The sequence below is a fragment of the Mesoplodon densirostris genome, chromosome 15, assembly GCF_025265405.1.
Source record: "Mesoplodon densirostris isolate mMesDen1 chromosome 15, mMesDen1 primary haplotype, whole genome shotgun sequence".
NCBI classification, from domain to species: domain Eukaryota; kingdom Metazoa; phylum Chordata; class Mammalia; order Artiodactyla; family Ziphiidae; genus Mesoplodon; species Mesoplodon densirostris.
This window is the reverse complement of record NC_082675.1, coordinates 31,972,231-31,987,906: the sequence shown is the minus strand read 5'-3', so window position 1 is coordinate 31,987,906 and position 15,676 is coordinate 31,972,231. Positions and strand designations below refer to the sequence as shown.

Below are 15,676 nucleotides of genomic sequence, written 5' to 3'. Positions count from 1 at the left end.
AGCCATGGCTCACGAGCCCAGCCACTCCGCGGCACGTGGGATCTTCCCAGACCGGGGCACGAACCCGTGTCCCCTGCATCGGCAGGCAGACTCTCAACCACCGTGCCACCAGGGAAGCCCAGTCCTTTTTATCTTTAGGCTCCCTATTCATTTCCTTTCATTTGTGATGGTTGTTATTGTTGTGGAAAGTGGGTTTGTCCTGCACAGTCCTCCCGTATTTTGAGTTTTGCTTATTGTCCTGTGGTAGCGTCATTTAACGTGTTCTTCTGACTGCTGTGTTTCTTGCAAATTATGTCTCCTTTTGTGATGTTATCAGCCACTGATGATCATTCCTAGGGTCATTAATTCGTTCAGGGTTGCAGAACGGTCCCATTCTCAGTCCTTCTTTGTTTAGTCACTAGAATAATTCTAAAAAGATAAAAGCTCTCCCATTATCAACCATTTGGGTATCCTGGTATATAAATCGTAAAGGGAAGGTGGTATTGATATTTGATATTTTTGTCCTTTTAAGCAAATTGTCAAAAATAGTGAGGAAGTTCACAAGTGACCAAAGGGGTTATTTAGTGTTATTGTCATCGATGTTATCATTGTCATCATCAACCTGTGGATTTAAACACATTGGATGAGTTTCGATCCATCACACTTATTATCTTTATTGCTGCTCAGATCTTCCACCCCTGAACAGTGGGGCTTACCTGACCTGGACCATCTCGATGGCTTTCTTGCTTTGTGGTGTAACCGTATGTTCCAGGCTTGTATTTTCCATCTTAATGACCTAGAATTGGCCGTTTCTCCAAGGAGCCCTGGTTCTTTTTCAGGGGGAACTGGTAATTAGAAATTACAGTCTGAACACAGAGGTGCTTATTCCTACTCGTTATTGTTTCTGGATCTTCCCATCCTATGGAGCTGGGATATAGACGTATGTGCACATACACACATTTAAGAATAAAGCCTGTCCTGAGATCGTATTAACAATTCAAATTCAGAACTACGGGGTTTTTAACCTTTATCTTGCGCCTTTATCTTCTTTCAACTATGTTTTCAGAAAAGAGTTGAATGTTTTAAGGCATATTGATTGGGGAAAAGTGACGTTCTTAGCCTTGTTTATGTTTAACTAGCCTTGCCTCTTAGATTATAGACAACTCGGTAGGTTCTGCCATCTTCCTCATGGTCAAGTGCTGTTATCACAGTTCTGAAGTAAACAGGGTCAAGTCCTGGCCTTGCAAACCCAAACCTTTAACCCAACAGGAAATGTCAGTCAACATGAGGCTCCTTAGTTTGATGTGGCTAGATTAGTCCCGTCAACAGATTTTAAAACTAAAGAACTTCTAATTTCATTGGTATTTCTTTTTTTTTTTTTTTGGTATTTCTAATTACTGCATTAATTATATATATATCCTATATTATTTGGATGAACTTTTAAATAAAATTTAAACACAGGCTGTTAAATATTATTCATGTATTGTAAACATATATTGAACTGTGTCTAAATATCAGAATGAGGTTCTAAATTTTTGTAATCAAATTCTTTACTTGAATATGCCTATAAGACTATCATATGTTCGAATAATATGTTACTTTGGCTATCTGTATACCCATTAGCCAGTTGAAGAATACGTGTCAATAGATATTCACAGTATATGATAACATAAGTAAGAACTTCTGGTTCAGTGTTCCAAGTTGATAAATATTTGTGTTAGCTTGGTTATGGAATAGAAATCAAAGGTCAGTACCATCTTAGTTATTAAAATTTAAAAATACATGGGCTCCAGAAAGTAGATTTGTTGAGGTATTCAATTATTATTGGATTTAGATTACAGGAAATGTTTTAAACAAAAGTATTCCTGGCTCTGCTGATACTATTAGTGATCCCAGTGGTAAGAATTTCAACCGGTATCTTACAAATGGGCATATTTGAAAGTGGGGTAAGACAGACTATTTTCTCTATTAAAGAAATGAAAGTGCAGTTTAATCCTCACCCGTATAGCTAAGGAGGGGCAAATGGCTCTCCTGTATCTTCTCTTGGCCCCTGCACTCAGAGTGGCTCCAAAATGGGATTAATTTGCTCCCAGCACTGCTAACTGCCCAGACCTCAATTTCTTTCAATCATTGCTCTGATTATTGCAAAACTCTTTCTGAAAGACTTAATATGTATCTTTTTTGCTGGCAAATTACTGCTCATTTAGAAGTCCTAGAGTTAGTCCACTGCAGAAAGAAGGTTGGAAGTCTAATTTAAATAACTCTCAGGACTTTTTTTCAGGCTTGCTCAAATTGAAATGCATGCGTGTTTGAAGATGCTCTTGCTTTTCTAAAAAGCTGCATTTAACCCCTTAAGATCATTTCCTTGCAGATATGGCCGTTATGGTTGTCTCATTAAGTTGACAAAAGATGGGTCAGCTGTTTCTTTAACACCTGGACACCTGGTGCTGTGCTCTGCCTGGAACCGGGGGCTTTGTCCTGAGGACTCGCAGCCTCTCTTACGGGGAACTCATATTCTTAAGAACAATCGCAGTCCCATCCTTGGTGATGCCTCATTGTCCTGCTGTAATACTATTAAGAACCAGCTCTCCAGTCCTTGTCAGGGGCCTCTTTCTAACTCTGTGAAATTGAGGGAAAACTGCCTGACAAAGGTGCCGTCTCTACCCAGTGGACATTTTGTTTTGCGGGAATAACAGTCTCCCCATAGTTTCCTCGCTGCTCAGGGGTACCCCAGGTTCTGAACACATTGTCATGTCTGGTCCTCCCTGTCATGGGGAGAGGCAGACAGGGAGGGGGACTCGGCCCTTTCACATCGTCCAGCATCAGAGAAAATGGGCCAGCCATGGTTCCCTGCCTTCCCTGTTGAATTCTGACCTAAGGAAGAGTATCTGGGGACCAAAAGGCATCTTAAAAATCAGTCTGAGGGCTTCCCTGGTGGCGCAGTGGTTGAGAGTCCGCCTGCTGATGCAGGGGATGCGGGTTCGTGCCCCCGTCTGGGAGGATCCCACATGCCGCGGAGCGGCTGGGCCCGTGAGCCATGGCCGCTGGGCCTGGGTGTCTGGAGCCTGTGCTCCGCAGCGGGAGAGGCCACAACAGTGAGAGGCCCGTGTACTGCAAAAAAAAAAAAAAAAAAAAAAATCAGTCTGTTCAGTTACCCATTCAGTGCCTAAATCCCTTTCAGTATTATGCAAGATGGAGGAGATATGGGGATATATGTATATGTATAGCTGATTCAGTTTGTTATAAAGCAGAAACTAACACACCATTGTAAAGCAATTATACTCTGATAAAGATGTTTAAAAAATGGATATATATATATATATATATATCCATTCTCTTTCAGATTCTTTTCCTTTATAGGTTATTACAAAATATTGAGTATAGTTCCTTGTGCTATACAATAGGTCCTTGATGGTTATCTCTTTTTTATATAATAGTGTGTATATATTACTCCCAAATTCCTAACTTATCTCTCCCCCACCACCTTTCCCCTTTGGTAACATAAATTTGTTTTCTATGTCTGTGGGTCTGTTTCCGTTTTGTGAATAAGTTCATTTGTATCCTTTTTTTAGATTCCACATATAAGTGATATCATATGATATTTGTCTTTCTCTGTCTGACTCACTTCACTTAGTATGATAATCTCTAGGTCCATCCGTGTTGCTGCAGATGGCATTATTTCACTTTTTCTATGGCTGATTAATATTCCATTGTATATATATGACACATCTTCTTAAACCAATCATCTTGACGCAGGTGATCTGAGAACTGGGCTAATACAGAACCTACAGGTGCTCTTGGACCTGATGAATGTATTCAGCCTTAGGAAACAAGACCAGGATTAAAGTGTGAATGCCAGGATTTCAAAGGGAAAGAATGAATATGGCCCTCAGAAGTGCATCTTTCTCTGGTGTTTGGGCATGTGATCTGTTCTCGTTTTAATCCTCCCCCCGTCCCTGTCCCCATCGTCTTGGTCCTTTCCTTGGGGCGCCCCCTCCTCTCCCGTCCTGTCACTTTCCATCTGGCACCGGCATCGCCCCTTCTTTCTCTGCGGGTCTCACTTCTTCCTCTTCCTTTTGTTCTCTCCGTCTCCCTGCCTCTCCCTCCCGCCTTCCACAGACTTTCCTGGTTTGTCTCTCTGCTCATCTCATTCCCCTTACGTGTGGCCTCAGTGGTTGACAGTCTTCAGGCAGCTATTCTGCTCACATTTTCCAAGTGGGATTTTCAACTTGCATGAAATTCCTGGTGATGCCACAAATTTAAATGAGATGAGTCACTCTGACTAATTAATCTTATAGATATTTAAATATCGCCATGCGTCCCTAATTCTAAATATACATTTTAGTAGTGCTACATGCTCTTCAGTTAAATTGTCTTAAGCACACTTAATCTTACTTAGTTTGGTTTGTATTTTCCATTTTTGGGAACATCCACTTATGGATACTGAAGATGTGAGTCTCAAGGAGCATCCTTGCCTGATGGAAAGAGGTCAGAGTTAGACAGCATCTCATAGTATTAGAGGGAATTTATCATTCTTCAAAATATTAAAAATGGATTTATTTTAATTTAAAAGTGCTATTGAGTAAGAGAATAAATGAATTTGTACCATAAAAGGCATGCAATAACACAGAAATATAAATATTCTTCTGAATATTTGATCTTTTACCCAAGATAAGCTGATTTTTCCCCCTATTGTATTGGAAATATTAATAAGAAAAGGTCAGTGATTTAGCTCAATTCCCTGTCCTGTTTGATCTGTTTGTAATATTTTAAAGGAGTTGGAAAATAACTTGATTTTAGGAGCCTTTTGAATTCCCATTAAAAAACACAATTTTTTTTTAAAGGAAGGTTTTATTTATTTATTTATTATTTATCTTTTTGGCTGCCTTGGGTCTTTGTTGCTGCCCGCGGGCTTTCTCTAGTTGCAGCGAGTGGGGGCTACTCTTTGTTGCAGTGTGCGGGCTTCTTATTGTGGTGGCTTCTCTTGGTGTGGAGCATGGGCTCTAGGCACAAAGCCTTCAGCAGTTGGGGCACACGGGCTCAGTAGTTGTGGCTTGTGGGCTCTAGAGCACAAGCTCAGTAGTTGTGGTGCACGGGCTTAGTTGCTCCACAGCATGTGGGATCTTCCCAGACCAGGGCTCGAGCCCTTGTCCCCTGCATTGGCAGGCAGATTCTTAACCACTGTGCCACCAGAGAAGTCCAAAAAACAGAATTCTTATAAATAGATAATAACTCTCTATAGAGATTTTTAGGTTATCCGTCCAAAAAACAAAACTTAAAATTTTTATTCCCTTTTGACCTAATAATTTTAGGAAATAGGGATCCTCCTAAGATCATTTATAATAGTGACGAATATAAATAATTTAAATGTGTAGCAATAGAGAACTACTTATATAAATAATGGCTACAGCCATACAGTGGAAAATATTAAAAAGCATGTTTTTGAAACTATCTAATGCTATGAAAAGTTCTACAGATATCACAGGAAATTTAAATGAAGAGCTCATATATATATATATATATATATATATATATATATATATACACACACATATATACATATATATATACACATATATACATATATATATATATATAAAACCACTATTTCAAATTTTATTTAAATTAAAATGATCTGTAATGAAAAATCAACTAAACCTTGCCAACACTTGTTCTTTTTGTTTTCTTTTCTCATTCTTTCTTTTTTTTTTTTTTTTTGGTATAATTGCCATTCTACTGGGTATGAAGTGATCATTGTGGTCTTGATTTGCATTTCCCTAATGGCTAATGATGTTGAGCATCTTTTCATGTGCTTATTGGTCATTTCTGTAACTTCTTTGGGGAAAATGTCTATTTAAGTCCTTTGCCCATTTTAAAATTAGATTGTTTGGTTTTTGTTGCTGTTGTTTTGCTGAGTTGTAGAACTTCTTTATGTATTCAGGATATTAATCCCTTATGAGATAAATTATTTGTAAATATTTTCTCCCATTCTGTTGGTTGTATTTTTACTCTCTTGATAGTGTCCTTTGATGCACAAAAGTTTGTGTTTTGATGAAGTCAAGTTTACCTATTTTTCTTTTGTTGCCTTTGATTTTGGCATTGTATTTAAGAAATCAATTCCAAATCTAGGATCATGAAGATTTCCCCCTATGTTTTCTTCTGAGAGATTTATACTTTTAGCTCTTAACTTTAGGTATTTGATCATTTGATTTAATTTTGTACAAAATGAAAGGGTCCAAGTTCATTGTTTTGCACATGGATGTCCAGTTTTACCAGCACCATTTGTTGAAAAAAGTATCATTTCCCCATTGAATGGTCTTGGCACCCATGTCAAAAATCCACTGACCAGACATGTGAGGGTCTATTTCTGGGTTCTCTGTCCTATTCCATTGGTCTATGTCTGTCCTTATGCCAGTACCACACTGTGTTTTGATTACAGTAGCTTTGTAGTAAGTTTTGAAGTTGAGAAGTGTGACTCCTCCAACTTTGTTATTTTATTTTGGCTACAGTGACGGCTTTTGAATAGAACTGTTGCTAGCCCATAATACCTAAACTGGCCTTAAAGATTTGCTGTGTAACTCTGACAAATCAGTATTCATGACTATTGCACATCTCTGAAAAGCCACAGGAGTTTTCAGTATCCTGATATTCATTGTATTACTGTCCTATTGCTGCTGTAACAAGTTACCACAAACTTAGTGGCTTCATTATCTCACTGTTCTGGAGGACAGAAGTCCTGAAATAAGGTGATGGCAGGGCTGGCTCCTTCTGGAAGCTGTAAGGGAGGATCTGTCCTTTGTTTCTGCAGCTTCCAGAAGCTTCCTGCATTTCGTGGCTCATGGTGCCTTCCTCAGTCGTCAAAGCACTTGCTTCTCTGGTCACATCTCCTTCTGCATCTGACCTTCCTACTTTCTCCTACCTTATCATTACATTGGGCCCACCTGGATAATCTAGCATAATCTTCCCATCTCTAGATCCTTATTTTTTTATTATTATTTTTTGATGGTGCTAATATATCCTTTAATGGCAGAATGTGGTAATTATTGAATTAATTATTGCTAACATAGTTTTCAAATGAAAAAAAAACAGAAAAAAAAATTAAACGTGACACAACCTGACCAAACACATGTCAAATTACAGTTTCAAGGTTATTTTACAAAATACCTCCATTTATACCATAGATCCTTATTTTAATCTCATCTGCAAACTCCCAGGTTCTGGTGACCAGGGAGTAGACATCTTTGGGGGCCGCTATTTTGCCTACTATGATTACAGTGTTGCTGACTGAGGGGCACACAGATCCTCTAAAATATCCTTTTATTTTTCCCTGTTGGTCTCCCTTGTAAATAAAGATTCGCTGTCCAGTTGTAAGGATCAGGTATAAGTGTGTTAATATAACAATCTCACATTTCTTTCCTACCTATGGAACTTTTTTCCACTGAGACTATGACTCCTAGAGTCAGCAAATATTAATTGAGCTCTATTCCCTGTGCACCCATGTCCACAAAATGAATACATCTGTTTCATGACCTTGAGGAACTTATAATCTACTAGAAGAGAAAGATGGTACTGCAGTGTAACCCACTTTTAAAAAATTTCTTTCTTTTTTATTTAATTTTTATTTTATATTAGGGTATAGTTGATTTACAATGTGTTAGTTTCAGGTGTACAGCAAAGTGATTCAGTTATATATACATATATATCCATTATTTTTCAGACTCTTTTCCCATATAGGTTTTTACAGAGTATTGAGTAGAGTTCCCTGTGCTATACAGTAGGTCCTTGTTGATTATCTATTTTATATATAGTATTGTGTGTATGTTAATCCCAACCTCCTAATTTACCCCTCCCCTGACCTTTCCCCTTTAGTAACCATAAGTTTGTTTTGTATGTCTGCAAGTCTGTTTCTGTTTTATAAATAAGTTCATTTGTATTGTTTTTTAGATTCCACATATGAGTGATATAATATGATATTTGTCTTTCTCTGTGTGACTTGCTTCACTTAGTATGATAATCTCTAGGTCCATCCATGTTGCTTCAAATGGCATTATTTCTATCTTTTTTATGGCTCAGTAGTATTCCATTGTATATATGTACCACATCTTCTTTATCCATTCGTCTGTCGATGGACATTTAGGTTGCTTCCATGTCCTGGCTATTGTATATAATGCTGCTATGATCATTGGGGAGCATGTATCTTTTCAAATTATGGTTTTCTCCAGGTATATGCCCAGGAGTGGGATTGCTGGACCATATGGTAACCCACTTTTATAGATTATATTTCCTAACTAGCTTTAGAATCCCTCCCTTCCTGTCTCTCATCCCTCCTTTTGTCATGTGTTACTATGATTTTTGCAGAAAATACAGCCGGTTTCCTTGACATCAGTTGGGCTCCCACACTCCTTGCTTTGGGCCCCCACACTCCTTGCTTTGGGCCATTACTGTATCCACAGATGTGCTCACGTCACCCTTTTGCCAAAAATCCTTGTGTTCCTGGCATCAGGATAAACTGTAACCCTCCACAGGTCCTATTCCTGGGTGTGGGCTCTACCATTCCAGCCTTAACACCTGCCATTCCAGGAGCACGTTGTGTTCTAGTGGAATAGAATAAACCTACCGCCCCACAGTTCAGCTGTCTTGGCTGTTGACTTTTACAGAGCTCTTCTCACTTACTGGCTCCATTTTTCCTCCTTCACTGCCCAAGAAAGTCCTGTGCATCCCCAGTTCTGGCCTCAAGTCATGCTTTCTGACCCTTGCTGGTGAGGAGGCTCTTTTTCCTGGGTTTACTGTGTCAGGCAGTTCCTTGGTCTGTAGTGTAATTAGTGCCTTACCTGTCTGTTTTTCTAACCAGACTATGGATTCAATTAGGTAAGGGATGGTTCTCTTAACCCCATGCTCCCTGTATATGTAGAGTGCCTGCCTCATGAAAGATGTTTACTAAGGGTGGGTTGAATGAATGCTTGGATCCACGTACATGTGAATGATGTAATAGAAAATACCTGCAGATTGAAGCAAGATTTATGATAGCATATGGATTCTAAGCTAAAATGATTGCTAACTAGCACTTTTCTCCTTTCTATATACTGTTTTTCTTGAAGAAGCTGAATCGAACTTTCTGTGTGATTAAATACATGGGCTTAAAAAAAGTCCCATTCCTGAGAGTTCATGTGACTCATTGGAGTTCTGTAAAGCTGTTAGTTTGAAGCTGTTTATTTTAAAGGATAAATTTGTGGCATGAAGTCAACAGCTATGAAGTAAAGCTCCTCTCAACATATATATGAATCCAACACAGAGGTTTTCTTAAACTTGACTGCCCTCAGTACAGCCTTGAATACTTGTGAGGGATCCATAAGGGCATACTTTAAAATTCTTTTTAATAAACATTCTTTTGAGACAGGCTTATTTCATTAGGACAAATATTACAGGACGACTATAGAAGTATATTCTTACAAGATTCATGCCACAAGTAAGTAAATAAATAAGTAGATAGCCCTTTTGTTTTTGTCATTGTTAATAAACAAAACAAATAATTATAAATGTGATGCCTTTCTTCAGGGCTCTTTTTTTTTTTCAAAACGAGATTAGATTTTTTTTCAGTCTGAAAAAGACAAACTTAATTTTATAGAGTAGTAGGTCTAAGGTTACTCCTAGTGGTAGAATTTAATTATTTATTATATTTATTTGGGGGAGAGGATGGGAGACAATGTATGAAATACAGAGAGAAATACTTTCTCCTGTTGTATTAATTAATAATGCTGGATTGATGTTGTTTTGTTTAACTTCTCAGTGCCCTTTGTCAGACCAAATTGAGGGGATTTAGTAATAAAAAAGACTCACATAGGATATATAAGGTATATATTTAATGTCACATTCAGATCTATGACTCTTTAAGCTATTAACAAGGCTGTTTTGACAGCTAGTACTAAAGATGGTGGGAACTGTTCTTCCGCGCCCCCGACGTTTCCTTCGCTGTGGCAGGAACTGTACTGGCGCAGCACCGGGATGCCTTGTCTCTGTCCACGAGGCTGCTGGACAGGAAGCCGGAAGCACGCCCGGCCCAGCCCCTCTTTTGGGAGCTCACTTCCCACAGCCGCCCTTCTTCCATCCTGTGAGTTTGCTAGCAGCACCCCACGTCGGGGGCCGGGGATGGTGTGGTTTTGCAATGCGGCCCGTGGCTGGGTGGGTGAGTCTAATTCCGTGCTTCAGTTCTAGCAAGCCGATGGTTGCCGCGCATCGGCCGTGTTCTGCGTATTCTGCAGGGACAGGTCCACGGGTACTAAACGAGGTGTTTGACAGCCTGTCCGCCTTTCTTTCTTTCTTTTTTTTTTTTTTTTTTGCGGTACGCGGGCCCCTCACCGCTGTGGCCCCTCCCGCTGCGGAGCACAGGCTCCAGACGCGCAGGCCCAGTGGCCATGGTTCACGGGCCCAGCCGCTCCGCGGGTATGTGGGATCCTCCCGGACCAGGGCATGAACCTGCGTCCCCTGCATCGGCAGGCGGACTCTCAACCACTGCGCCACCAGGGAAGCCCCTGCCTTTCTTCTTGAACTCATTCCTCAGCTGGTCCAGAATCCGGGCAGGGACTTGTGGTCCCTATCATTAGGCAAGTGTCCTTGCGCATGTATATCTTTAAATTCTCACAACTGCCCTGACAGTTGTATTGTCCCCTTACGGATGAGGAAAGGGGGACCCCAGGAGCATAAATCACTCTGACGTTAGGTTTGGCACCCTGGTCCGTCTACTCCCAAACTCATGTCCGTTAGGACATACTGACAAAGAAAATAACACAGCAAAAGCTTCTAAAAGGCTTTGCATAATATAAATCACTGAGTTCTACAGGTGAGTTTTATTATTGGTAGCCTGGCGTGTTCACACCTATAAACACAAACATTTTCATACCGTCTGCGAGTCCCTGAATGCACAGGTGCGCGCCCACCTCCCCAGTTCCACTGGCCACCTTGATGTCCTCCAAAGCTTTCGGCTCTTTCTAACCATCCCGGGCCTCTTGTTCTCTCTCCTCTGACCGGGGCACTCCTTTTCTTCCACCCTCCCCTTTGCCTGGCAGTTCCTACTTACCCTTCAGATCTCAGCTCCAATGTCACTTCCTCAAAACGGCACCATATCTAAAGATGGCCTCATTGTGATTTCTGCCAGCCACCTGCCCTGGCCATCATTGGTGATCGTGTATCCATTTCAAGCCTATATTCCCCAGCAACTGAAGCGCCACTGTGAACACTAGGGCCACTTTTCTGTTGTCCACTGTTGTGAGCCTAGTGTCCTAACACAGTGACAGCACGTGAATGGCACCCAGCATGGTTGCTGGGTGAATAATTGGACATAATGTTTGGTGTCGTGCATTTGCCTTAAGGTCTTTGCCCATTGTTTTCTCCTTAATACTTGCAAATAACATGTTAAAGATAGCCTCTTTCCTGATAATTGTAAGAAAAAGAATATATAGGACTGAAATCTGTAGTCTTTCTTGAGGCTTTAAACTGTGGGAAGCATAGAATGGATTTCCAAGTGTGCGTAACTAAGGACTTAATTAACGTCTCCGGGATAGTGTAAAGACAACACTGTTCCTGTGTTGAACCCTGCTTTGTGTGGTCCTGGGCTGTGGGATGTGCAAAGGAACTTCTCTCCTAGCATTTCAGTGTCAGGTAATATTAAGCACCTACTTCTGCTTGGTTCTGATGCCTCCAGGAAGAAAATCCTAAAGCTGAGACTCGTCCTTCAGAACTTATGCTAATACGTACTTACATTTTTAATGTAGCTCTTGATAAGTTGTTTATCAGTTCATGTATAAAATGAGGCCAGTCATGGGGTAGTGTGTGAATTAATTTTGTTTCCTAGCCAAGTATTAAAAAAAATGATTAAGTATTACAAAAAGACTAAATGTTGATAGTTTGGGAGCAAAATGAAGAATTTTTCCATGTGCTTTTTCCTCTCCTCCTGTTGAGGAAAAATAACATAATGAACATTTTAAAGGGGCAAAACCAAAGACATTTCTGCACACTTAATTTTGCATCCCTCAAATACTCAAAGTGTTGATCGAGGCAGAGTTTCAGTTTCTGGGCACCTATTTTCCTGGAACAACTGCCAATGGTAATAAACCGTGGAACCAAGATCTGTAAGGAGGTAACATCAGTAACATCCATTCTGTGCCTTCAGATGTCTTCCTGGTTCCATATGACAGCTGATATTGTTTCTTTCTGCTCTCCCCATCCCCACGTTTACAGGGCATTGATGTACGGGATGCTCCTCTGAAGGAAATAAAGGTGACTAGTTCCCGGCGATTCATAGCATCGTTTAATGTCATGAATACAACCAAACGAGATGCTGGAAAATACCGCTGCATGATTCGAACCGATGGAGGAGTTGGCCTATCCAACTATGCAGAATTGGTAGTTAAAGGTATTTAATGTTATTTTTATACCTCCAAATAGTCTATTAAAAGAGACATGTGGGATGGTTGTGAGTTCATGATTTGTTGAAAGCTCAGACTTATCCTTGTCTGTTTCTGAACAGTAGTTTGGTGACAGGCTGTACGGATGGATTACATTTTAAGTACAAATTTTGCACCTGAGCAATAGTTTTGAAAACTGTATTTTATTTATGTTGGTTCAGTTGCATACAAAGCAATGAATGTGCTCTGGGAAAGTTCTTCTGCCAACTCTGTGTACAGAGATTACAACCCTATAAATTTTTTTTAAGGAATAAAATTTTTTTACTGATAGAAAATCACTTAAAATGCAAATCTTCCCCAGCCACAGTGTTTATGATAGCAGGGTGGTTAATAAAATGAAGCAGTGTCAGTATAAAAATACGCCGTCATATCATACAAGCCACATTGATAGTAGTGGGTTAACATTCATAATGTTGCTGTTAGGTTCTATTACTGTATTTTGCATGACTGAAAAATTGAGTCATTATATTCAGGAAGGTGGGAGACGAGTAAAAAAAGGGGGGGGGGATAAATTTCCTTTGGCTGGTTTGATGTTTTTTGTGTGTGCATGGACTTAGGAGTTTATAGTATTAAGCTGGTAAGGCAACTTTTGGTCCCAGACAGAATTTGGACTTTTAGATATAACGTGAGGCATTTTTATACCTTGTAGCAAGCCATTGCTGCTTCCTCCTAGGGGAAGAGAATGATGCCTGCTTGTTACATGTTCTCCCCTGCATTTATTAAATGGGCAACATAAAACTGGTCTCTTTTGGATGGACTATTCCTTTTGTCAGCAAATTTCTCTATGTTGACAGTTTTACAGACTGCAGGGTTCAAACCCCAGAGCTAGCTGTGTGGGCGTGGTCCTATGGCTTACCCTCTCAGTGCTTCTGTTTCCTCCTGTTTAAAATAGACATAATAATGTGACCGACCCTAAAGGGCCCGTCAGGAGGACCAGATGCAAAAGGTATGTGAATGGCACTTAGAACAGGAGACCTAGTAGGCAGCCAGCACCTGTTCAGGCCATGATGGGGCATGGAGTGGCTCTTGTTCTCCATTCTAGTCCATCAGTGGTCCTCATCTGAGAATGCATGGCTGAACCACCTTTCCAACTAAAACAAAATAGAAATACAAATACCTGCTCACCTATTCTCTACCACTGTTACCACACCGATGTTGAATCAGAATCTCTGGGACCAGAGCCTCTGCCATAAAATCTATAGGTGATCCGGGCAGACGCTACTGCTGTGAAATCAGCCCTGCCAACGTTAGTCACACCTGGCTTGGGGGGAGCCTGCCCCCCAGCACTGTTTATCTGCAGCAGTGGCTAATGTTATGTGGAAGGAAGCCAGGAAGCACACCCTGCAATATCTGCTCACATGGTCTAATTTGCCACACCAGAGCCCTGTGATTTTGGGTTTGTAGTGAAACTGTAGCCCGTCTGGCTAGTTTCCGAGTTTAGGTTTTACCTGTAAGAAAACTAAAACTCTGCATAGATGTGCACACCCTCCCCTGCAGAAGGCTCTTGGGGAAGCGAGGGGTTTCCTTGTGGAAAATGGACAGATTTGCCAACAAATCCAGCAGAATGGCCGCCTCGCTGTTGCCACGGCTGAGTTCTTTATTGTCATCACTGTTACTTAATTTTCATCTTGGTCCTGTTCTTTGTGACTCTGTTCTGTTTTCTGATTTCTGGTTGCTACAGCGCCTCACTGTGCCCGTGCCCAATAAGGCGTGGTACTTTGTAATCAGTAGGATAGAAATCTAGTTACCTCTTTAAAAATTGCCTCTGTGGGAAAGTTAATTTGTTGGGAGTTACAAGCAAGTCAGAAATTTCTAGTCTGCCACAACACACATAAGCACAGAGGCTGAGTAGGTCCTTATTCACATTTCTGCCACACATTTTCCTGCCTTACAACAGCATGGAGGGATCTTGGGTCATGGTGATAAAATGTCCGGGCACCCCTTGCATCTCTGCACCCTGCCACAGCTGATGACAACTGGCTTGCAGATATGGATCAAATCTGGAGTTTGACTTTTCCTCCATTTATAATTTTTATAGCCATATTTGCATGTATTTGATTTTTCAAAATGAGATAACATGCTGGAGTCTACTAATTAAATAAAGCATTGCGTTGACGCAATGACTTTAAAATATATAATGGCATGTTTAGGCCACCTGTGTGATTGAACACTTTTTATATGCGTGTGTTTAGAGTGCTAATTTTTTCAAAATGGGAAAAACTTAAGCCCAAAGAGTTTATAACTTCCTTAAGGTCATTCCCTGATTTGGTGCTGGCCCACAAATGAAGCCCAGGTCATTTTAAACTATCATTCTTGTCTGTTTTATGTCTACCACTGCTTTTGGTAATCAAAGACATAAAAATATTTCATGTAATCTCCACAATTCATGTATATATACATATATGCCAATATCATATTTAATTATAGGAGACATATATTAGGAATTCATATATGTATATCAATTAGATATATGTATATGATATGTATCTATAGGTATATAAATTCTTTCTTTGCTGGCTTGATTTAGAATTATTTTTATCATGCCCTTTCACTTGGATTAAACATTTTAAATTGCTTTTTATCACTTAGTACAAATTGAGTTCCTTCCTTCTTTCCCTTTGAGAAAATTTATTCAAAATTTAAATATCGAGATTGGTTCAAGATGGCAGAGTAGAAGGACGTGCTCTTACCCCCTCTTCCAAGAGCACCTGAATCACAACTAACTGCTGAACAATCATCGACAGGAAGACACTGGAACTCACCAAAAAAGGTACCCCACATCCAAAGACAAAGGAGAAGCCACAATGAGTTGGTAGGAGGGGTACAATCACAATAAAATCAAATCCCATAACTGCTGGGTGGGTGACTCACAGGCTGGAGAACACTTATACCACAGAAGTCCACCCACTGCAGTGAAGGTTCTGAGCCCCATGTCAGGCTTCCAAACCTGGGGGTCTGGCAACGGGAGGAGGAATTCCTAGAGAATCAGACTTTGAAGGCTAGTGGGATTTGATTGCAGGACAGGACTAGGGGAAACAGAGACTCCACTCTTGGAGGGCACACACAAAGTAGTGTGTGCATCGGGACCCAGGGGAAGGAGCATTGACCCCAGGGGAGAGTGAACCACACCTACCTGCTAGTGTTGGAGGGTCTTCTGCAGAGGCAGGGGGTGGCTGTGTCTCATGGTGAGGACAAGGACACTGGCAGGAGAAGTTCTGGGAAGTACTCCTTGGTGT

General features: G+C 40.5%; 1 protein-coding gene across 3 annotated transcripts in view; it reads left to right on the top strand.

Annotated features, from left to right (window-relative positions):
• Nucleotides 1-15,676, top strand: part of PTPRM (protein tyrosine phosphatase receptor type M) — a 759,871-nt gene that overhangs the window by 322,785 nt on the left and 421,410 nt on the right. For all 3 annotated transcript variants that reach the window (XM_060119604.1, XM_060119603.1, XM_060119605.1), the window contains exon 6: nucleotides 12,214-12,388. In XM_060119604.1, the coding sequence (XP_059975587.1) occupies nucleotides 12,214-12,388 (175 nt within the window). The remainder of the gene's footprint in view (nucleotides 1-12,213; nucleotides 12,389-15,676) is intronic.